We start from the raw sequence: 23940 nt of genomic DNA on the forward strand, positions 1-23940 counted from the left end.
AAAACTAGCCAGGTGTTGTGCAGGCTGCTGTACTCCCAGCTATTCAGGAGGCCAAGACAAGAGGATCTCTTGAGCTGAAGAGTTTAAGGTTCCTAGCACTCTACCCAGGGTGACAGAGTGAGACTGTCTCAACAAGTCTTTTCCTCGGCCTTGATAAAAAAGCCAGGAGAATTGGTGTGCTCAGTAGTACCCTTGGCCCCTGCTCTTCTCCCCCCTCTGGAACTCTCCTGGGGCCAGCCCATTTTGCCACTTACTTGCTCCTCGCAGGAGCCTCTGTCCACAAATGAGATTGTGATGAGCACCTCTGGCCAAATGTGCTGGCCCTCTTGGTGGGGAAGGGGAACCTCAACTAAAGGAGCTAAGAGTGATGAGTCAGGCAGTTAGATAGGACCCTGTGCTCAGGGCCACCCCCCTAAAGAGGCGACAGGGAAGTAACTAGTCTATCTGGCCCTAGCTGGTGACCAGGAGGCAGGAGCAGCAGGCAACAGCTCGGGCCCTGTGGTTCTGGGCCTTCTCACTCCAGGCAAAGGTAACAGGTCCTGCATCTTGCTGCCTCTCCTAGGGGCTTCAGCCCTGCCTCACGTTGGGTGGGCCATGGGCAGAGCTCCTGAGGGTGCCCTGAGCAGGAGGCTGAGCTCACCACCTGCCTTCTCTGGAGGTATGGGCTGCATGGCTGGGCTTTGTGCTGGAGAGGAGGAGGAAGAAGGCACGGCTAGAGCAGGCGGTACAGGCCTACCGTGGGCAGCTCCTCCGGGAGGGCACCACACGCCTCCTGCGCTTCGCAACTGCTACAAAGGCTTTCAGGCAGCAGCTGCAGGCCCAGCTGCAGGTCAAGGTAGGCCGGTGCCCGACCTTCCCATGGGGACCAGGTAGGGTCTGGTGCAAGCTGATGAGGGCTCCTATCACAGGCGGCCCACAGCCTCCACCGGGTAGTCCGTCGCTGTGCCATGCTCTGGAAACAGAAGGTGCTGGGCCGCAGTGGAGAGCCTCAGCGTCCAGCACCAGTCGCAGCCAGTATGAGAGTGACATTTGAGGGTCCCCTTCTCGACCAAGCTGTTGCTGGTGCTGGGGACGCCACCCTGGAAACCAAAAGGCCCCGAGTTCTTCAACCTCAGGGAGCCCTGGGCAGCCTGGCCACAAGAGAGCCCCACGTCCAGGAGCTGTGAGTTGCCCATACCTCGCCTCTTCTCCCTCCCTCCTAGAACAAAAACTTAGACTGAGCAGTAGGGAATAAAACTGGGCCCTGATGGGATGGGACGGGCCAGGCATGGCCTTGTCACAGCTGAGCTGTTTGGAATACCAGATCCCAACCCTCTCAGGGTGTAAGAGGAGAGACTGGGTTGGGATTTCCACACCCTCTTTCTCCTTTGCCTGCCAAAAAGGAAGTAGGTGTTTTATCCTTTGCCACACTTCCAGCCCTCTCCTGTCTGTACTGCTGCCAATGCACAATCTTTTTTCAACATGATAGGTGTAGTTGACAAAAGAAACAGTCTGTAGGCAGCCTGTTCCCCTTTTCCTCCCTTACAGCTGAGACACTGGCTCCCTGTCAGAAACTCCTCTTTTTGTGACCTGGCACCTACCCTTTAGCTACCCTCAGTGATCTCCCCAAACCCTCCATCTGTCCCCACCCCATACTGAAGGAGCTGGAGGCTCCCAATGTGACCAACACTGCCTGAGAGGAGAGACCAGGCCCTAGTCAACTGTCCCCACACTGCCTGGTTTCGACAGGAGCCTGAGTGGCTCAGAGGCTGCTCCCTGTGATGGGGACCACACCTGTGTTTCCTGGGCTGCTGTCCAGATCATAAGACATGAGCAGCTCTTGTGCTTTGCAGATGAAGCAGGTCCGTGGAATCAGGCTTCCTCCATCGGAACTGGTGCAAGTTCTCCATGACCTGGGTCTACCCCAGCTTGCTTGTTGACAAGAGTCTTGCCTTCTCTGGCCTTCAAGCTTCCATGAAACTGGAAGGGTGGGACTGGATGACCCCTATCCACGCAGGTCTTGAGGGCCCCCTGTAGCCCTGGTCAGCCTAAAGGAACATACCCTGTGATTCCTCCCAGCAGTGCTGCCCGCTCAGCGAGGAAACAGCCGAGGCGCCCACGCTTCCTGTTGGAGCCCATGCAAAGCCAATGGTCCCTGGGGTGTGGCATCCTTGGAAGGCAGGGGTAGGCTGTGTGGTCATAGCCTCCATCTGGGGCCTGTGTTTTGGTGGCCCTAAGGTGGGTGGTCCGTTTTCCTTCCTGTTCCTCAGTCCCAGAGAAGGACCCCATGTCCTGACTAGGTTCCTGCCTGCCTTCTGCTCAGGGGTGAGAAGCTGCAAGAGTGTAGCCTAAGCTTGACCAAAGCAGCAGGCCCTTCTCTGACGAGTGCTGTCCTGACAGAGGCTTCAAAAGCACCAGCCCCAAGGAGTCCCCTGCCTGGGGCCCTGTCAAGTGCCCCTGGCCCAAAGCTGCCCCCCACTGCAAGTACAGGCTCGGAGCTGCTGCTGTTACCTCCTTCCTCCTTTATGCCCCGTGGGGCCGAAGCAGCAGCCAGGGTGAGTTATGCTGTACCAGGCCTGGTCACCTGGGCTCCCACTCCTTGGTCTGGCCCTTGGTGCCCTTGCTAGTGCACTTGGCACTGTGGCCACAGTTGTACTCATTGTTTCTGGAACATGGTGTGTGGGAAGACAGGCCACTAAATCGGTCAAGTGTAGGTGCCTACTACACACCAAGTGTGAGGGACACAGCTATGAAAAGCCTGCTGAAGCCTGTGCCCTTGTCAAGCATATTGTTTAGACAGAAACAATGAAAAAAACCCACTGTGTGCAGACTAGTCACTGCACATCACATAGCCTGCATGGGCCATGGTGAGTTTGGAATCTGAGTAGGAAGTTAACAGAAATTCTTTTATTTTTTAAAGAAGTTCAAAGCAGGGCAGAGCCTTTGACTCAGTGGGTAGGGCGCCAGCCCCATATACTGAGGGAAGCAGATTTGAACCTGGCCCCGGCCAAACCAAACTGCAACAAAAAAAAATAGCCAGGTGTTGTGATGGGCACCTGTAGTCCCAGCTACTCAGGAGGCTGAGGCAAAAGAATCACTTAAGCCTAGGAGTTGGAGGTTGCTGTGAGCTGTGATGCCACAGTACTCTACTGAGGGTGAAAAAGTGACTCTGTCTCTTAAAAAAAAAAAAAAAAGTTCAAAGCACAGTACGTGTACTTTTTTTTTCTTTTTTTTTGAGACAGAGCCTCAAGCTATCCCCCTGGGTAGAGTGCTATGGCTTCACAGCTCATAGCAACCTCCAACTCCTGGGCTCAAGCGAGTCTCCTGCCTCAGCCTCCCAAGTAGCTGGGACCACAGGCGCCCACCACAATGCCCGGCTATTTTTTGGTTGCAGCCATCATTGTTGTTTGGCAGGTCTGGGCTGGATTCAAACCTGCCACCTTAGGTGTAGGTGGCTGGCACCTTAGCCACTTGAGCCACAGGCGCTGAGCCTACCTTTTTTTTCTGACCAACATAATTTAAGTGTGCAGGGGAAGTTTAACTATTGGTTTATGTGTGCTGGGAGGTAAAAAAAGGTTGAAAGACACTAGTGTAGAGGAATCTAGGCAGAGACGGGTGATGAGCACTCAGTAATGGAGGTGACAGAGATACAGTCTGGCCACCCAAAAAGCTGGTACCTGAAAGGGCATGGGGGTGGGAAGGAGCCAGCTCCTGTGGTGAGTTTGTCCTTATGGGCCCACATACCTTCACTGAGGTGGGGTTGAGAGGAGTCTGTTTCCTGTCATTGGAGGTGAACAAGTGGGGTGATGAGGGACATTCTCTCTAGGGGAAGGGAAGAGAGCTGTGGGGGTGGGGTTGGACAGCAGGAACAGCTGACCTCTTTCTGAGGTCCAAGCTCAGCAAGGTCATGAGCTCAGAGCAAGGAGAGAAGGCTGAGGAAGGCTTGGACCAGCTGCTGGAGCAGGATGGGCCTGGGATGCTCTTTAGGTTGCTTGTAGGACTTTTTCCTGTGCTGTTGAGTCACACAGGCAGGGTAGGGCCAGAATCCAGGTGTGCTGGCTGCAGCAGGGGCCCAGGAAGCCAGTTTCTGAGGCCTGGTCTTCCCCACCCTGCAGGGCAGGCAGTGAAATGGAGGGTGTGAGGATGTGGTACTCCTCTCCCCAGGCTTCCTCCTGGCTTCTCTGCTCAGGTCCTGCCTTCCTTTATAGGTATCAGCACAGCCAACTACCCCCAGGCCAAAGCCCCAGGCCCCCCAATCTTTGACTTGTGTCCCTGACCCCCATCTGCTCCTCCCTGGGAACTTTACGGACACCAGGGCTAGGCCTGGGCCTACCTCTGAAGCTGCAGGTATGTAGCTGGGGCCCGTCAGAACAGTGAGCACCCAGGTCCCAGATTGTCAGAACAAGCTCAGACTCCTGTTGCTGCAGGCTGTATGGATCTGGAGGCCGAACTTGAGGGGATCCAGCAGCAGTTACAGCATTACCAGGCTACCAAGCAGAACCTCTGGTGAGGCCTGGGAAATATACTGGCAGGTGTGGCCTGGAAAGGTGGGAGGTCCCATTTTCCCCAAACCAGCTACCAGGATCTTTAGGGGTGGTCTGCTGGGTTGGGAAGCCCTGTGTGCTGTCCAGCAAGCACCCACTCCGTCCACTGTGACACTTCCAACTCAATCCATAGGTGGGCTAGAGGCCCTGCTTTCAGTGGGGGATGATAAAGTAAAACATTGTGATGATGCTGTTAAATGTGTAGGGAAGGCAGACCTGGGCCTCCAGCTACATTCAGGGATCTGGGGGCCATCAGCATATCATGTAGCAGCCTCAGAGAATCAAGGAAACAGGACTGGTCCCCTCATCCCCAGCTCTGCACAGGAGGGTACTCTCATCTGAGTTGCTGTTTACTGGGGAGGGTGGAAGGTGAGAGGAACAAGAACACACTGGCTTCCTAAGCCAGGGGCTGGTGTCTCTAGGCAGGATGTCCAACCAGACATACCCCTTCTCTCTACACCCCATCCTCCCATCACAGTTAGCTAACAGCTTCTCCCCAAGCCAGAGAGGGTTCTGCCTGGACCCCAGCCTGGCAAGCAGCAGGTATGCCCACCCTCAGGTCCTGTCAGCGGCAAGCCAGGAGCTTGCGCAGGTGGCTGGAGCTCAGCCGAGAGGAGCCCAGGCCCGAGGACCAGGAAATGGAGCTGCGGGTACAGGAGGAGTTGGAGGAGGTGAGGCCCCAGGCCAGCCTCTGGGACAACCCCACCTCCAGCTATCTCTCCTCTCAGCCCAGACTGTCCCATGCCAGGTGGAGCAGCAGATTCAGCAGCTGACCGAGGAGCTCCAGGCACAGCGCCAGCCCATCAGCTCCTACGTTGGCCGCATCCAGGCCCTGCGGCGTACCTTGTGCTAGTGTCTTTGCTTCAGGCCTCCTCTAAGAACAGACTGCAGAGCCACACTGGGTTTTAGCTTTTTATTTCAAAATGTTTTGCAATTAAATGAATTACTGTTCAGAAGTCTCCCACTTTTCATACAAAAATACTGTGCTACTGATACAGTTGAAAGAGTTCTATGATTTCTCCTGCAGGAGAAATCCACAGTGGCCCCAGAGTCAACATGAGATCTGGCCCCATCCCAACCCTCAAGGGCTCCCTGAGGCCTCTGTACCTGTTAAGTTGGAAAGGTTTTCTAGGCACCAACCCCTCATACACCAAGGCTCCTCTGCCCCTAGCACGGGCCCTCAATCAATAGCAGCAACTTTCTCATGTTTCATTTGGGGCTGGATACAGGGAGGGGGAACATGAGCTCTCCTCTGGCTTTAGCTGGGCCTCTGCCACAATGAGGACTCTGGCCAGCTCCAGAAGCCAGTCATCAGGGCCTACAAAGGTCTGCATCATTAGTCACTGTCTTCAAAAGACACTAGAAGGTCCAGGGTGATGCATTCAACTCCAAGTGCAAAGAAAGTGCTTTTTCCAATGAGGCAAATGTGGGAAGAGAAAGTGGTTTTTAGGAAGCTGCATAGCCCTGCTGGGGGTAGTATTCACAGTCTGTGCCAAAGAGGCACTTCACACTGTGCAGGCCAAAGAAAGCAGAAGAGGCCAATGGACAATGGCCCAGGTGAAGGGGGGACACAGTAAGAAGATAGGTACACTATTACCACCTAATTGTCTTATAACAGTTACAACCACGCCATGCTCAGCTGGGAGGAGCCTCCAGTTTATACAATGTTAAAAAGAGATCCAAAAATGACTGCAATTGCCCTCTAGCCCCAGCATGTACTTTTTTCTTTGTAGGGTAGGGAAGAAGAGGGAATAGCAAACGTTGAGGGCATGGCAGGGACTCTGGCCACCTCATGAGGATACAGAACCTCTTGTCTGCACCTGAGTCAGGTGGGAGTAGAATCATTCCAATCATACATGGTCAGATCCCTCCTCACCAGGATGGCCTCATGGCATTTTCCTTCATTCTCTGGAAAAGATCCCTTGGCAGCCACTGGTATGAAGAGGCTCTACAGAGAGCCCAGGGCCTCCCCAAAGTGGATTTTCTGTCCTGCTTTCAGCTGGAAGTTGAAGTCTTTGGGGGCTTCGAAGATGAGCACAATGGTAGAGCCCAGGTTGAACTCACCCAGGTGCTCGCCCTTGCGCATGGGGATGCCCTCCTTGTTGGCGTGTGTCACGAAGCTGAAGTCATTGTAGGAGCCCTTGCTGTACCTCGGGCTGTTTGTGTGCAGGTCCTATGGCAGGAGGCGGGGTCAGAGTGCCACCCCTACCTGTGCTTGGGTCCTACTCCCTCTGTTGCTTGTTCCCAGCACGACCCCACCTGGCTCCAAAAGTGGAGTGGGGACAGCAGCTCAGGGCCAGGAGGGCCCAGTCCACCCATATCACACACAGCCCCAATACCTGCTATGAACTGGGCCCTGCCAGACAGGGAGAAACCAGACCTAACTGTTCTCTCAGCACACAGAAGCCAGAGGCCATCAGTCCCAAACTGACACCCAAATGGCAGTGTCCCCATGAGCAAGGTGGGCACAGGCCTCTATGAGTGCCAGCCCCCTCCCATATGCTCTGCTCTCCAGTCCACCTGGCCCACGCTGTGCTCCCTTGCTGTTCCTCATCTCTCCCTCCTTTGACCATGGCTCCTGGCAGAAGCCAAGTGCCAGGCAGGGAGGTTAATTCCTTCCCTCTCCCTCTGCCACCTCCAGTCTTGCAAGTGGCAGGAATGTGGGAAGGAGGCTTCAGCTAGTAGGAGGGTACTCAGGCCTGGCCAGAGATGTGACCCTCCCAGTATTTACAGTCCCACTGGATCCTGCCCAACAAGTGAGATCAATGGACCCAAGAAGTCCAGACCTTGGTAGGGCCTGGGTCTTGCTCACCTGATCAAAGTAGATGCGAATGGAGCCCACATTGGTGGCCCCCACAGCCGTTAGTGAGAAGAAGCCGTGTTTCCAGTCCCCGGTCAGGACTACTCGCTCATTGTGGCAGAAGAGCTCTTTGATCCAGCGAGCCATGCCAGGGTTCACCGACATCAGGGAGCCTGTGGGGGCAAGGACCACTGCTACTCCCCATCCAAACCCAAGACCTAGAGAGACATGTGACCTATCACCTCAGTGTCATTCCAAATGCAGAGCAGGCTGGACCTCTGGCTCTCTAAAGCAGTCAGCTCCTGGCCTCCACAACCCCAATCTGGAGCCTGGTCTCTTGACCCTGCTGGGCTCTACTGCTCCTGCAGAGGCCTCCTGTTTAGAGGTTTCTCCAAGGACTGAGCCAGTCCGCAAAGCTGTCAGCACCTGGGGCTCCTCCCAGGAGGGAAAAGGTAATGACAGAAGCTGAGCGCCTCTGTCTGAAGCCATGGGGGCAGCTCCCACCCACCCACTAGCCCTACCTGGGAAGTGTCGCCGGTGGGAAATGGTCCAGTCAGTGGGGGAGTGAAAGCAGTGGTAGTCCCCGGGGGCCAAGTAGATGACACAGTGGTAGAGCTCATTCCCTTCCCGAGTGACCAGCTGGTTCTTGAAGGAGTCACATGAGGTAGCTGTGGGGTGAGGACAGGCATGAGGACCATACTCTCAGACCAGCTCCAGTGCCACCCACCCCAGAAAGCAACAAGCACAGAGCCTGCACACAACACTCTGGGAAGCATCAAAGCTCTGGTGCCAGCACTCAATACCCGCAGCCTTCCCTGCCCCACACCCTCCCCGACGTCTGGTCTGTCCACACAGCACAAGACAGCCTTGCTCTGCCTGCAGTGACCTACCTGCTGGGAAGGGCAGGTCTTCTGTGCAGGTGCGTGGGCCCAGGAATGACTCCAGGGAGTAGGTAACCCCCTTCACCTGTTCTACCTCGCAGTTCTTCACCTGCCCAAAATTGAGGATCTTCCCATCTGATGGGCTGATCTGGAAGCACCAGGAGAGGCTTGCTGCTGGGAAGGAGAGCTTCTCCTCCCCTAGAAGACAGCCCCCACGTTGTCATCAGCTGAGTCCCTAAGGCCCTCCCCGTGCTGGATATGCTGGGCACATGTTGGAGATGGGCTGTGCTGGGCAGGGGGCCCCCATCCCCTGGGGTCCTCCCTAAGCTTGGAGGCTGCTGGGCCTGGCTCCCATGACACAGGCAGGAATCCCATTTTTGCAGGCAGGAGGGTTGGGCCTCACCACGCTGTGCAGGCCACACACAGGCCGGGCCTGCGGCTTCAGCTTGCGCCGGAAGAACTCGCTGAGGTTGCGGTAGTGGTACAGATCCTCCACAGCGGCTTCCTTCATGTTCACCCCGAAGGTCCAGATGTACAGGCTGTAGACAGGCCCACGCAGCCAGTATGGCAGCTCCACCTGGTTGAGGCGGCCCCAGGCCCGTGAGAGTAGACGTGTAGGCACTGACTTGTATAGGGCCACCTGCAGGTGGGAGGGCAGGGCCTGAGTTGGTCACACTGCCCCAAGCTCCAAAGCACCCCTCAATGTAGGAGCAAACTTGCACCCAACAGAGGCTACCAGGCCCTGATGCCTGCACATTGGTTTTGTGATGTGGCTATTTCTCACTAGGAACCAGACTTGCACTTGCCAAACAATCTCAGACTAAGGATTAGCATACAACTTGAGTTGTTTTAGCTATTTCACACGAACGTTAAACAGGGGCAGCCCCAGGTAGACTGGCCAGCATGGTCTTCTTGAAGAAGGTATGGGGAGATATGAACACATCTGATCCTAGCCACAGTGTCAGTGTATGGCAGAGGCAGTGGGCATCGTGCCCTTGTCCCAGCTTGCTGCCCAGACCTCTGGGAGATTTCAAGGCACCTGGACTAGGTCTTTATAGGAAGCAAGGAAGACACCTGAGCAGCATCAGGGATTTTTCTGAGGCAGATCTGCACTACCCACTGTCATCTGGGCCTGAGCTGTAGACACAGGCTTCATGGCCACCACAGGTCTAGCCAGTATGCAGAGGGCCTGGCTGCTCCCAGTCTGAGCCCTACAGCAGGCCCTGCATTCAGAGGCTTCTGGGACTAAGATAGACCACAAAGCCATCATACCTGGGGCTCCAACCAAGAGGCAAAGGGAACTTGACCCCTTGGGTCCCTCCCTCCAGCACAGCCTGGAGCACCTAACCACAGGTCCGGAGATGGGCACTGAATCCTTACTCATTGGGTTCTGGAGCCTCCAGGGCCAGGTACCCAAGGAGTGGCAGCCTATTAAACCTCAGGTGCTGCTGCCATAGTGGGAATTGCCTTGAATCAGCAGCTACCGGTTCTCCAAACACACCAAGACACAAACTCACCAAGGCATAGAAGTCATTTAATTATAACTTTCAACATCTCTCCAATGTCTGGAATTAGTGCTTCCTAGAGGGTTATTCTGACCCCTCCCAGCCACCTGGAGGGCAGCTGTGTGACCAGGCACTGGATGGATCCTGGTCTAATGTCCATTGTGCCTTGGTGCCATTGAGCTCTTGTGACACTCATCTGGGCTGTCAAGGGCCTAGGAATAGGGTTTCCTTGGAGTCAGCCTGCCCAGGAAGTTGAGAGCAAGAGTGAGCCCTCTAGGGACTAGAGTGGCCAGGCCAGCTCCTTGCCCAGTCCAGGGAGAGGCACTTGCATAGCCTTCTGGGTCCTTACCCTAAGAGGTCCAAACAGTCCCCAGCCCTCCTAAACCACCCTTTCATATCAAGAATTTGGACTCTTGGCTCGGCGCCTATAGCTCAACCGGCTAAGGCGCCAGCCACATACACCTAAGGTGGCGGGTTCGAATCCCCAGCCCAGGCCCGCCAAACAACAATGATGGCTGCAACCAAAAAAAAAATAGCCGGGCGTTGTGGCGGGCGGCTGTGGTCCCAGCTACTTGGGAGGCGGAGGCAGGAGACTCGCTTGAGCCCGGGAGTTGGAGGTTGCTGTGAGCTGTAATGCCATGGCACTCTACCCAGGGGGACAGCTTGAGGCTCTGTCTCAAAAAAAAAAAAAAAAAAAAAAAAAAAAAAAAAAAGAAAAGAATTTGGACTCTTCTCAAACCATCTCTTAGCTCCTTTCTGCCTGAACACAGGAAGTCAGAGACAGATACTCTTTTTTCCCTCCAGAACCAGAGCCCCAGAACGGCACACGAGGCGGGCAGGGAGAGCAAACAGTGTACAGTGAGTTTTCAGTCACTTTCTTGGGAATTGTGTGGCCACCAATAAGCCTTGCTTTTTCAAAAGCTGCCTTGCCCTTCCCAGCCAATGAACTTTCCAATAGCCACCCACCAAGGGTGCAGCCATCACCTCCGTTCCTGACAACCCATCTCCTTCTTGGGCTTTCTTGGACCCCAGGCCCCCCTCCAGGAGAGGTCAGGGACCACGGCAGCCTGAACATACTTACCCTGCTCACGGGCCGCCATCCCACCCGGCTGAGTGGTCTGAGGGCACCAAAGGGCAGGAGGTAGTAGAGGACGGTCAAGGGCCAGGAGCGCAGTCTCAAGGCAGGTCTGGACATGCAGCTCAGCTGCCCCAGCCTCCGCCTCAGGGCCAGCTGGGGAAACTGCAACCTGCAGGGCACATGTCCATGCACAGCTGGGATCAGTGACCAGACTCTGGGAGGGACCCAGAAGAGCCCGTTCTGTCCACCCACCCTCCACCAGCTGCCTCACCCATGGGGTGACAGAGTCCTATAAGCACTGGCTACACCTCGTTCTAACCCCACTGTGAGCCCAGGGCCTGGCTGCCCCTGGCTGGCAGGACTGGGATGCCGGGTAGATGAAAGGGAGTTACCTCTCAGGTGGAGCAGCTGCCGGGCAGGAAGGGGCCTGGCATTGGGAAGGCACAGTGGAGAGCCTGCTTTGCACTCCCTCCCTCTCAAGGCCAGCTCTGCCTGAGCCTTGGCCGCACACCATACTACAGAGCTATGACCTGGGCAGAGAGGTGACCGTTCACTGAATCTTACTACCATCCCTTTGCAGAATCTGGGATATTCTCTTCCTGGTTCCAAACAAGATGAAGGAAGCACTTAACACACAGGCCCCCACCCCACAGGATAGCTCCATCCAGCTGCACAGTCCTTCTGGTTTTTCTACAGCAGATCAGGTTCTTTAGCCCATCACCAGGTTTAGGAGGGGCACCTCCCCCTCCCTGCTCTGCTGGGGTCACACCCTCCACCCAGGTGCCTCCTTCCAGCAAAGGTGGTTAGGCCTCCCACCAACACTCGCAGCACAAATTCAGTGAGTTCAGCACAGGCTCGGCAGGGGTCGCAGAAGCTGGAATGAGCCTTTCCAGCAGAACTCTGGCCTCCTGAGCAGGCCCAGGCCCTATACACCTTGTCCCATGACTAGGTCCTCAAAAATGCTTCTGAGGCCCCAGTGTAGCCATCAGGAGATCACACTGCCGCCCACTCTGAGAATATCCCCAGGCTCGGTTTCCTTATCTGCAAAGTGACTGCTTTCAGCTAGAAAATCTAAGGCTGCCATCTGAAATTGTGCTCAGGAAGAGCTGGATATTCTCTCAGTTGCTGAGCAAACCAAGTGACAAAGAGGCATCTCAGCTGATAGTAAGCACAAAACAAACAGCTGAGCCAACAGCCAGGCCACGGGTGGGGTGCAATGCAAGGCAAGGCTCTGCATTCACAGGCTGTGCATCCCCAGAGCACCCCACATGCCACCTTCTTTCCCATTAGGTTTTAAAAGGTTTAGGAATGTGGCACGGGCCAAGCAAAGACAGGCAAATTACTGCTCTCCCTGGGGCCTCTCCATCTGCCATGCTCACTGCAGAAAAGCAGGACCCAATCCTGGGAGAACTGCAACCTCTGGTCAGCTCAAAGGGGTATGGGGAAGCCTCTCCCAGAGAGGAGGGGCTGAGGATGGGGGAGAAGATGAGGAACACCAGGGCAAGGAGCACCAGAATCAGGTCCTGAAGCCTACTGGCTGCCTCCCTTGCTGGGCCTCTCCTACTCAGGGCACTTGGCCCCCCAGGCCGGGCCCCCTCCAGCCTCTAGAGCTGACCCCCACCTCCATAGGCTTGCTGCCACTTCTACTTTGGGGTTGCTGGACATGGACTCTGACCTTCTGGAGTTTGTGGCGGGGCAGAGGGGTCAGGACATGGTGGGCAGCATCTCACCATTTCGCTGTGCGGAGCTCTGGTCCTTGCAGTGCCTCTGACTGACACATCCTGGGCAGGCGCAGGAAGGGCAGCCAGGCTGGCTCGCCTTTGTTTTCCTCTTTCCTCCCCTTCCCCCGCACCAGAGGATCTGCCAGAGGATCTCCCGCGCTGTCACTGCTCCAGGGGCTCTGTCTCTGTGAGGCCGAGGCCGGCTGTTGGCTGCTGGTGCCGTTGCTTCCCCACCCTGGTTCAGTCTTGGTGGCCCAAAGGGCAGTTAAGAGGGTCAGGGCTATTGCAAACAGACAGGCACTGGTCACATTCCTGCTCAGGCCACTTGTCAGGGTTTGCAGCCTGAGGGCGCAGCCCCTGCACTCAGCCTACGCTGCACTGTGCCCCAGGCCTGGCTGCCTGCCAGTCCCTCCTGCCCGAGCTGAGCCAGCTGGGCTGGGGGCTGCAGGTGGGCGAGGCACCCAGGCTGCCTGTTCCAGTGAGCCATGGCAGGGAGGAGACCAGTTGCCCCTGCCAGAGTTTCCGGGCACCTATGGATTGCAAGAGCCCAAGGTGGGAATCTGAGCCCTGAGCCCTAGGGGCCGAGAGCACAGCGGCAGCCTGTCTGCGGCCCCTCCCTCTCCAGGACCTGACCCATTTTCAATTTAGGTTACTAAGTAGCACCTGAGGAATGAGATGAACGGGAAGCCTTGAAAGGTACAGTGATGGGAGCCTGGCCATCTGACCTGTGCCAGCTCTCCATACCCCTCTCAGCCTTGGAACCCCCTAATACCTGGCTCTGACCTCCTCTTGGACCCCTCAAGCTGTGCACTGTGTGACCTCAGAGAAAACCAACCAGCCTGTGGCTCGGAACCCACTGAGACTGAAGACTGAACCAGTTCCCTCCACTTTCCCATCTTTGGTTCAGAAAAGTATTTTGGCCAGGGGCCCTCCCTGGGTATCTGAGAGGACACACCCAGGCTCTACACAAAGCCATTCACCTCAGCCTGCACAGATAACAGGGAAGGACAGCAAACAATCTGCAGCTGTTGCTATCTCAGCCCAGGGCAATAAATGGCCTCTAGGCCCCAGGAAGGATAGAGCTGACAGGAGCTCATCCCTCTGGGCCTCCTACCCTAAGGACAGTCCTGGAAGGGGGCAGGGGCCTGCTGCCCTCTTTAGATGGAAAAATGTGGCCCCCAAGAGCTGCTTCCTAAGGCACAGAATAGCTAGGCAAGGACTCATGGCCACAGCCAACACACTGTGACAGAGCAAGAGCCAAACTCAGACATGCCTCTAGGTACAAAGGATGAACATCAGACACCCTGGCAAACCCTCCTCAGCTCCAGAGGTACCTGGCTCCACCAAGAGCTGAATCCCTTGGTATGCTACTGGCCTCTGGGATTTGAGACAATAAGCAACTAAGGTCTCTGGACAGGGCGTGCACTTCTCTTCCTGACCCAGGAAGTGGCAAGGCCTAGGCCACCCCAGACCAAGCTGTCCAGGTCTCTCTCCTCAATGAGTAGCAAGGATGGTTCACTTCAGGGTGAGCCAGATGGGAGGCTGTTCACCCTCCAAACAGATGCACACAAGCCTCCTCCCTCAGGAAGACGGCAATACCAGGAGGGCAGCATAGGCACAAGACACCTGACCCATTCCATCCCACGGCTCCAGACACTGCTATTTCTACCCCAAGTTTATGTCCAGCCCCTTGCCAACTTCCCATCCTCGATGGTCAGGTTGTTCCAACTGTCCTGCCTACTTACTGAGAACACCCCGGGCCCACCAGGCTCTGCACTGGCCTCCTGCTAGGGAAACAGGCCCAGAGAGGTGACAGGCAGTCCAGGGCAAGTCCAGTGCCTACGTCCAAAGAAGAGGCTCTTTTCCTGTTCAATGAAGTGGAGACTAGACACTGGGTTCACACTCTGATTCCAGAAGAGACAAGTGTGGCCTTGTGGGATGAGGTTGGAGGGAGAAACCTCAAGAGCACTGCCTCCTGCCAGTTTTCCTCACTATAGGATCCTGCTACCTGGACGTGACCACTGCAACCTTTTAATTTGTCAGAAAGGCATAAACCCAGAAAAATCCAGCTTGGCAAAAAATCATGAGTTCTCAAAGCAGATTCTTGCTTGAACCTTGGCATTTCATTCTCCCACAGTGCTGCAAGGGAGCCAGGTCAGACCATCTAGTCCCAGCTGGGGCCCTGCTGAGCACTCAAGGCATGCAAGGCCTGGCTGGCAGGCCAGACACCCACTAGGGCAGGGGAGCCCCTGGCTCCTCCTTCCTACAGTGGAGGAAGCTCAAGGGGCCCAAGACTGAGGAGCTGTTTCTCTGGAGAGATGCTAAGAACCATTCTGAGGGGCCAGGCCTCCTCAAAGTCAAGGACATTCCACAGAGTTAAATTTTGGGCTATGACCAGCAGGACTTTAAAGTCATTATAGGGCCTAAGGACCAGTCACCTGGAACATGAGAACTCAGAGGGCTCTGTGGCAGGGAACAACCTGGTCACCGCAACCCCAGCTGTCCTCCTCCACCCCTGCCCCAAGAGCCAGGAAAGGCCTTAGCAAGCCATAGGTTCTGTATGGGTTGCAGTTCTGCAGCTAGAAAATGGGAAGGGAAATTCCTTCTGCCCACCCCTTAAGCCTCAGAGCATAGCTGCGACTATACCATTGCCCAGAACAACTCTGCTCAGAAACCCTCACTTCTACCCAAGAACCCAGTGTAGCCTCACCTCAGTCCCCAGAGCTGGCTCCCGACACCTCATTTCTTTCCAAAAACTTAAACTCTCACTCTGAAAGGGCAGAGGTTTCTACCCCAGGAAGAAGGAAAGAATGGAGCTTAGGTGGCAGTTCTGTGAGAGGATCCCAAGCTGCAGCGGCAGTGACTGCCTTGGAGTAGGAGGCCCCAGCTGAAGAGACCACACAAGGAGACAGGACCAACCATGTCAGGATATGCTGTTCTGGGGGTTCATACTCAAGCAGCACAGCAATATCCCCACCCACCCCTCACTGACCAGGACAGAGGCCACGGCACCTGCTCCCCCCAGTGGAATGGAACATTCCAACTGAAGTTGGATGTACAGACCCAGGCCAGCCAGCAGTTACTGCTGGCGTAGTGTGGGTGGGTGCATGCGTAGAAGCGTGGGGTGTCAGGTGCAAGGTGGCTGTGGCTCATAAGCAAGCATGTGCGTATGCATGTGTGCACTTGCACGTGTGTAGATGTGTGTGCCTAAGCTCATGTTCCTGGGAGTCTAGTCTGAGCCTCTGCAAGTGTCCAGCCAGGGACACCCCATCTCTATTAAGATGATAAGATACCTATCTCTTTTTTTTTTTTGAGACAGAGCCTCAAGCTATCCCCCTGGATACAGTGCTATGGCTTCACAGCTCACAGCAACCTCCAACTCCTGGGCTCAAGCCAGTCTCCTACCTCAGCCTCCCGAGTAGCTGGGACCACAGGCGCCTGCCACAATGCCCGACTATTTTTTGGTTGCAGCCGTCATTGTTATTTGGCGGGCCCGGGCTGGATTTGAACCCATCACCTTGGGTGTACGTGGCTGGTGCTTGAGCCACAGGCGCTGAGCCTTACCACCTATCTCTTAAGAGCTAAGGTCATCCCTCCTGAAGCCTCAGCTTAAACTTCCAGGTCCCCAAATCATGTGTCTAACAGCCTGACCTTGGCTGAGCAGATTCCCCCAGAAGCAAGGAGCTGGGTTTCTCCCCAGCACCTGGCAGCTGTGTCCAGTGGGGCAGATCAAGCCTTACTCCCCTCTGTTCCAGGGCTAGCAGCAGACCAATTCACAAGTAGGGGATAGGGAAAGTGGATTCTCCCTGGACAAAATGGACAAGCCATCCTGGAAGCAAGGGCAAAGGAAGAGGGAGCAAAGAGAATGGCCCAGAGGTGCCTTCAAGAGGCTCAGGAACCAGGCGAAGAGACAGGATGTCATAGGCCATCTAAATTGCCCAAAGAGGAACCTCCTCTCAGACGACCTTTGGCACCTATAGGGAACAGGGCTCTGCAAAGAGGCAGCACCACCCCCTCCCCAGCCCGCAGGTGCTGACACAGTGACAAGTCCTAACACCTCTGGGCCCTACTGAAGAATAGTGCACTTCCCTCTCCCTCAGACACCCTGTCCCCACCCCGCTGAGGCAGCATGTAGAGATGAGGAGTTCTCAGTGAGGGAGGCAGCAGCTGAGCCCATGCTCCACGACAGAGCGCCACCAACGCTCTGCCGACATTTCCCAGCATTGCCCTCACTTCCCGCACAGACAAGAGATGCTGCAGGACGTGGAGGAAGTGATCTCATGCCGCCCAGGCCCCGTGACCCATGTTGGGGGACAGAAGCCCACAACTTGATCAAGACTGTCTGGTTGGGTTCCTCAGGCTCCCACATCCTCCCCAGCAGTGAAATAGCCACCCCACACACGCAATGAGCTAGGAGGACACTTCCCCCAGGGGTCCAGTCCTCTGGGCAGGCAAAGCAGGACAGGGCAAGGCAGGGGAGGGCGCCTTCCTGGGAAGTCACCTGTGGCTCCCGAGCTCGTTCACCGCTCACCAGCAGGTGGGTCCCAGTTTGTCTTCCCGGCTCCAGCCTCCGACTCCCTGGCTGGCTCGCTCACCTCAAACCCTTGGGGTGGGCAGGGCTCACGCTCCAGCCACTCAGACAGCCGGGGCGGAGGCAGGAGTCCAACCCCGGCCACCGTTAAAGCCGCCGCTCCCTCTGAGCTCCAGCCAGGCCCAGCTGCCCGCCCAGCCCGAAGGCTCCTTTAAGAGGAGGGGCCAACCCAGCGATGAAGGGAAGAGCAGTGGTAGGGGAACTGTTCAGCCTGGGCACTGTTGGGGATGGCCCCACCCCACACCAAGGGTGCCTCAGCCCCCTCCCCTCATCCTCCTCTCTGCTGACCTGTCTGTACTCAGCCTGTGGCTGGCCTCCAGGAGCCGCTGCCTCCCTCACCACTCTCCCACTTCCAGGCAGGCTCAGGCCCCAAAAGGCTGCTGACCTGAGCTGGGGTCCTTGATCATTCCCACACCCCATCCTGAAGATGTGAGGCAATTCCCAGTCTTCGTGGGGTCCTCCAGGCAGGCATACCCAGGACATATAAAATGCCCTGACCCTAAAAGTAACATAGAGCAGTGAACAAGCCCAGATGAACAAGGTCCAGCCCCTGGCCCAGAGCACACAGGCTTTCCCCTGCTGGGATGAAGATCTCATGGCATGATGTGTGCCTGTGTCCTTCTACTCCACTAGAGGGAAGGACCCCAGTCTGCTGGGACAGCAGCATGCCATGATAGCCACAAAGGTGCCAGGTGCCCAGAAAGCACTGGGTTCACATGAGATGGAATGAATTAGCTCAATATTGTTTAGGGAAGAAGGGAGATGGGAGGAGGACCACCTTTCAACCAAGGAAAGGGTATAGAATCAAGCTGCCTCATTCACACCTGCATAAACAGCTCAGCACTTCCCATCCCTCATCCATTTGGCCTCAGAAGGTTCAGTCTTCTCCCTTTGGGCCACTGCACAACTCCAGCTTCTTCTGACCACTAAGAATTTTGTTTTCTAAAATAATTACCATTTGAAACAGGAGGAGAGTGCCTACAGGGCTTGTGGAAAGATGGGGCTGGTAGGCCAAGGCAGCCAGCATTTCCCAGCATTGCCAGGAATCCCTACAATGCCATGCAGACACAGCCCCACACCCTTCCTCCTTAGCCGGATCCAGCCCAAGCAAGTGCTGCACGACAAGCCACTGACCTGGACACAGCAGGGAGAAGGCAATAGGTGGGGGCAGGCCTCATGTATTCCCATGATATTCCCTTCCTGGGAATTGTACCTTGCAGAGGTAAGCAATGTACAATTCTAGCCCAGAGCCTGAAGTTCTGAGGGAAGCCTGGGAATACCTGACACACAGGCTGCCTCTCATATTCTCCCATCCTGAGCCCACAACAGATATCACCACACAGGTCCTTGAAAAACATCATTTCAGGTGGTACCTGTGACTCAGAGGGTAGGGCGCCAGCACCATATACTGAGGGTGGCAGGTTCAAACCTGGCCCCAGCAAAACTGCAACAAAAAAATAGCCAGGTGTTGTGGCGGGCACCTGCAGTCCCAGCTACTCAGGAGGCTGAGGCAAGAGAATCACCCAAGTCCAGGAGTTGGAGATTGCTGTGAGCTATGTGAAAATAATAATAAAAAAATAAAAATAAATACCATTTCATCATAATGTTGATGAGGAGGAAAAAAGCAATTCCTGGTGGAGCACTTGTTAGTAAGCAGGTTCTGCCTACTCTCCTCACATCCACAAGAGGTTTCTCCAGGCATTCCGGTTCCCCCCAACTCCCAAAGCTACCTATGCATATTAGGTGTGTCTGACTTGTCCCAGTATGTGTGAGTGTACTGAGCAATGAGACAACGTCCTGCCCAGAGTGGGATCCCATCTTGCACCCTGAGCTGCTGAAATAGGGTCTGGTCACCTCAACCCTGAGATGAGCAGGTAAATAATCATCTTACTTTGTTTTTGTTAATCTTTCTTAAGTATAGATATAGATAGCTCACATTTATTTATATTTATTTATTTATTTTTTTGAGACAGTGCCTCAAGCTGTCCCCCTGGGTAGAGTGCCATGGCATTACAGCTCACAGCAACCTCCAACTCCTGGGCTCAAGTGAGTCTCCTGCCTCCACCTCCCAAGTAGCTGGGACCACAGGCGCCCGCCACAACGCCCGGCTATTTTTTGGTTGCAGCCGTCATTGTTGTTTGGCGGGTCTGGGCTGGGGATTCGAACCCGCCACCTTAGGTGTACGTGGCTGGCGCCCTAGCCCGTTGAGCTATAGGCGCCGAGCCTTGATTTTTAATGTTAGACATGTTTGGGGTCTTTATTTAGAAGTCTGGTGACATTTTTGTGATCAGAAATATATGCTGTGATGGCTTGGTGCCTGTAGCTCAAGCAGCTAGGGCCTAGCCACATACACTGGAGCTGGCGGGTTCGAATCCAGCCCAGACCCGCCAAAACAACAATGACAGCTGCAAGCAAAAAAATAGCCGGGCGTTGTGGCAGGCGCCTGTGGTCCCAGCTACTTGGGAGGCTGAGGCAGGAGACTCGTTTGAGCCCAAGAGTTGGAGGTTGCTGTGAGCTGTAATGCCACGACACTCTACCCAGGGCCACAGCTTGAGGCTCTGTCTCAAAAAAAAAAAAAGAAAGAAAGAAAGAAAGAAATATATGCTGTGGGAGCTTAACTTTTTTAGTCTATGGTAGAACTGATTTCACTTAAAGTTGAAGATTTCAAGAACCTATGCACAAGGTTAAGTGAGGACTTACTGGAATTGATCCTAGCATTCTCTGAACCCCAGTGAGACTGCAGACCCCTTCTCACCTCAGAGCTGCAAACACATACCACATGAAACAGGATGACAAGGAGTTTAAAGCATAGAAGGATATAGGCACAGAATCCAAGCACCATCAAATTCCAGAACCAGGAAGACCACTCTCACTTCCCCAAAGCCTCCAGTACTTGCAGTCCAGGCCACACAGCTTCCCTGGGTATAGACGGAAATGCAGCCCCAGTGAGATCAGCAGGAGAAAGGTCTGCAGATGACAAGCCTGGGATCTGAACACACTCTGCCTTACCACTGCTAAGCAAGTTCTACAACTCCAATGGCCGGAGCCTTGGATGGCCCAGCAGGCTACTCTGTGCCCACCGGCGTTCCTTTTCAATCACTCTAAGCCTCTAAGCCTAGTAAACTGGTGCTTTAAACCCATAAACCAGCCCACTAGTCTGTCCTGAGATTAGCCTCCCAACTAGACCTCCGCCACATGTATTTGCCAGGGAAATGCATTCTGAGTTTCAAACAATTAGTTACCAAATGAATTTCTTGGGGGAGAACAACAATCCTCTGGGGTAAATTTATTTTCCCACCTTAAACAAGGTAGCCTGGCTTGGCGCCTGTAGCTCAACCAGCTAAGGCGCCAGCCATATACACCTAAGGTGGCGGGTTCGAATCCCCAGCCAGGGCCCGCCAAACAACAATGACAGCTGCAACCAAAAAATAGCCGGGCGTTGTGGCGGGCGCCTGGGGTCCCAGCTACTTGGGAGGCTGAGGCAGGAGACTGGCTTGAGCCCAGGAGTTGGAGGTTGCTGTAAGCTGTAAATGCCACGGCACTCTACCCAGGGGGACAGCTTGAGGCTCTGTCTCAACAACAAAAAAAAAACAAAACAAGGTAGCCCTTTCTGGTCAGCTAAGTCCTTAATTTTCACTCCTACCCAGCTAAGACTCCCCTGGGTGGGAGTGCCACCTAGTGTCATTGTGAGGGGCTGCAGGGCCCAGGGACACACAGACAGAGGCTTCCCCACCTCAAGTCAATTCACTCACCCCCACTATACTAGTTCCAAGAATTTCATGCAGTATATGCCCTCTAGCTGGATACTCTGTGCCCTGGGACAGAAGGCGGTCATGGGACAGGTGTGGCAGGTACTCTCAGCTAATTCTCATTCCCTGGGAGCCACTAGAGGCCCCAGAGCAGGCGCCCTCAAACTACGGCCCACAGGCCACATGCGGCCCGCCTAGGACATTTATCTGGCCTGCCAGGTGTTTTTGCCGCTGCTGCCTGTCCTGCTTAGCAGCCGACTCATCCCGGGGCCCGCAGTCCAGCCCTCCAATGGTCTGAGGGACAGTGAACTGGTCCCCTGTTTAAAAAGTTTGAGGACCTGCCGTAGAGGAAGATGGCTAAAGTCTCATCATTGGCCTGAGGAACCATAGACAGGCATCAGGTTCCCAGCAGTCTGGGCAGAAAGCCTGGTAAGCTCAACGTGAGGGCACTTCCTTGTGCACAAGGTTCTCCAGCACTGCCCACTTCCCTGCTCAAGGTTCAGGGATGGCTCTTAGCTGTTCCCTTAGGCTGCCAACTTCTGGGATGCCCCTCATCACGCAGAGTCCCTCCAGCAGCTCCCCAATGGAGAGAAGGCTGTAGCAGGACACAGAAAAAGGGTTTCAGCCAGAGCAAGCCCAGCAAATAGCTCCACACAGGAGCATAGGCTCTGGAGCCAGGCACCCCTGCCCAGGAGTCTAGCTTGTTTTTAGGTTCCATGTCTCCCTCAGGCACAGTCCTCCACTCTCCCACATGCTGGCCACTCAAAGCAGGGAAAGTAGCTCCCAAGTGGTACCTTGGCTGGAGAGAAGGGCTGGGATGGGGCCGGAGGCCTGGCCACACGGCAGCACACTGGACATGAGAGCATGATTATGTTATCCCTGAGGTAATTGTAGCAGGAGGGGCCCTGCCATCTCCTCCTGCCCTAGAATGATCCCATGATTCCCTGAGGACAGAGCTTGCCCCTGCTGGCCACTTAGAAAACTACTCTGCTCAAGTGGTACTGAGCAGGCAGGAGGCTCTGCTTCCCTCCTCACCAACTCGACTATTTGCCCATCTTATCATCCACGGTGGTTTTCTCCACACCTAATACTACTCACTAAATCTCTACTCCCCGCCAGCACAGGACCAGGTATTTACACATACATCCTTCTCACTTATCAGTTTTATGAGTTAACAGCAGCCTTCTTTTTTTTTGAGACGGAGCCTCAAGCTATCCCCCTGGGTAGAGTGCCATGGCATCACAGCTCACAGCAACCTCCAACTCCTGGGCTCAAGCGAGTCTCCTGCCTCAGCCTCCCAAGTAGCTGGGACTACAGGCGCCCACCACAACACCTGGCCATTTTTTGGTTGCAGCCATCATTGTTGTTTGGCGGGCCTGGGCTGGGGATTCGAACCCGCCACCTTAGGTGTATGCGGCTGGCGCCTTAGCCGCTTGAGCCACAGGCGCCGAGCCAACAGCAGCCTTCTTTACAGATGAGAATAAAATAACAGTATTTATATACAGTTTAAAAACGTGCCTAGCATGTCTAAAACTCTCCATGTTCAAGTATATGGTAGTGCTGAGGAGCCCCAGGCAGGGCGTGGGGACAAGAACAGGACACGGAGCTCTTCAGAGGGTCCTGTCTTATGCCTAAACTGGATGGCGGGAGAATAGACAGGCTGGTGTGTCTTCATTCCATTTCATGAATTGGAATGATGCACCATATGTTTTTGAAAATTTCTAAACTGAGGCTAGAAACAAGGCACTAGTTGCCAAGGCAGGAGCCAGTGTCTCTACAAGCCCTACTGCTCCTAACTAAGGGTTGTCTTCCATACACTGGCCCCCAGCGCCCCAGGGCTGGCCAAACAACAAACAACAAAACTGTATCATTACACTGAGCTGTGTGCAGATGTATTTAGGGGTAAAGTTTCATAATGTCCTTGCAAAAGGTTCAGTGTAAAATGCACACATATGGAGATAAAGCAAGTAAACAAAACAACTGTTCAATCAATAACATGAATAACTATTCTTTCAACTTTTCTACTCTGTTCAAGTGCTAGCAATTTAAAAAGTTGGAAGACTTTCCTAAACCACAGGAAAAACTCCTAAATTCTATTAGTAATGGTGAGAAAAATCCAAACCCCTATTCCACACACCAAACTTCTCCAGACCTGAGGGGAGGGAGGACACGTGGGGCCTGCTCTGGGCATATTCCACGGCTCCCACCAAGGGTCCTCACATGGAGGAGCTCAAGACTAAACATCTACCGTCTGTTTCCTGTTCACTCAGCCCAGGTGCACCAAGTAGCCATGTGCCTGACTCAGGCTGGGTGCTGGTGTTCACAATATTAGCCTCTGGGGCTGACAGGAGAGGCCAGCTGCCAACCAAGGCTGGCTCTGTAGCCAGGTCCCTCCCATCTCTGCAGAGTCACTTCCAAGGGCTGGAGAGGCCTGGAGGAGGAAGGACCCATGGGAGTAGGGGTGCCTTACCACCCCAGGCATTGTGTCTTCTGATAAAGGAAGAAAGGTACCTCCCAACTCAAGACGTGATAAGCCCGGGTGCAATGGCTCATGCCTGCAATTCGAGCACTCAGGGAGGCTGAAGTGGATGGACTGTCTGAGCTCCTGAGTTCAAGACCAGCCTGAGCAAGAGCAAGACCCCATCTCTAAAAATAGATGGGTGCTGTGGCAGGTGCCTGTAGTCCCAGCTACTTGGGAGGCTGAGGAAAGAGAATCACTAAAGCCTAAGACTTTGAGGTTGCTGTGAGCTGTGATGCCATGGCACTCTACCAAGGGCTACAAAGTGAGACTCTGTCTCAAAAAAAAAAAAAAGACAGGATAGAGAGCAAAGGAAGTCTGTCACCAGATTTCACCCTATACACCTTAATAGGAAACCCCAGGAGGGAATGGCCATAGTGGTACCCAACACAGCTATATAAACTTCTACCCTTCTAGGTCAGAGGGTACTTAGGAAATTTTTCTGTTCTCCCCTTTTAAGGAATCACATATTTATCATTAAAAATTTCTCACTAAGGCTTGGTGCCTGTGGCTCAAGTGGCTAAGGCACCAGCCACATACACCTAAGGTGGCGGGTTCGAATCCCCAGCCCGGG

At 54.6% G+C, this 23940-nt stretch overlaps 2 protein-coding genes across 5 annotated transcripts in view; one reads left to right on the top strand and one right to left on the bottom strand.

Annotated features, from left to right (window-relative positions):
- Positions 1-5466, top strand: part of SFI1 (SFI1 centrin binding protein) — a 122985-nt gene extending 117519 nt beyond the window's left edge. Inside the window, exons 22-30 of the mRNA XM_023517675.1 lie at positions 455-529; positions 659-835; positions 909-1162; positions 2059-2163; positions 2303-2534; positions 4188-4326; positions 4407-4485; positions 5083-5194; positions 5272-5466. Coding sequence (XP_023373443.1) covers positions 455-529; positions 659-835; positions 909-1162; positions 2059-2163; positions 2303-2534; positions 4188-4326; positions 4407-4485; positions 5083-5194; positions 5272-5376 — 1278 coding nt within the window. The 3' untranslated portion in view covers positions 5377-5466. The remainder of the gene's footprint in view (positions 1-454; positions 530-658; positions 836-908; positions 1163-2058; positions 2164-2302; positions 2535-4187; positions 4327-4406; positions 4486-5082; positions 5195-5271) is intronic.
- PISD (phosphatidylserine decarboxylase) overlaps positions 5423-23940 on the bottom strand; it is a 46699-nt gene continuing 28181 nt past the window's right edge. The window contains exons 1-8 of one of the 4 annotated variants that reach the window (XM_023517666.1): positions 17010-17168; positions 12518-12788; positions 10791-10956; positions 8608-8844; positions 8214-8352; positions 7845-7991; positions 7336-7496; positions 5423-6696 (exon numbers count right to left, since the gene is read on the bottom strand). In XM_023517666.1, coding sequence (XP_023373434.1) covers positions 6472-6696; positions 7336-7496; positions 7845-7991; positions 8214-8352; positions 8608-8844; positions 10791-10956; positions 12518-12567 — 1125 coding nt within the window. In that variant the 5' untranslated portion in view covers positions 12568-12788; positions 17010-17168 and the 3' untranslated portion in view covers positions 5423-6471. Of the gene's footprint in view, positions 6697-7335; positions 7497-7844; positions 7992-8213; positions 8353-8607; positions 8845-10790; positions 11231-12517; positions 12789-17009; positions 17172-23940 lie in introns of those variants that run through there. The other 3 variants (XM_003797450.3, XM_023517667.1, XM_023517665.1) reach the window with 3 other exon arrangements.

Source organism: Otolemur garnettii, unplaced genomic scaffold (assembly GCF_000181295.1).
Source record: "Otolemur garnettii isolate 467f Iridium unplaced genomic scaffold, OtoGar3 scaffold00116, whole genome shotgun sequence".
Taxonomy (NCBI): Eukaryota; Metazoa; Chordata; class Mammalia; order Primates; family Galagidae; genus Otolemur; species Otolemur garnettii.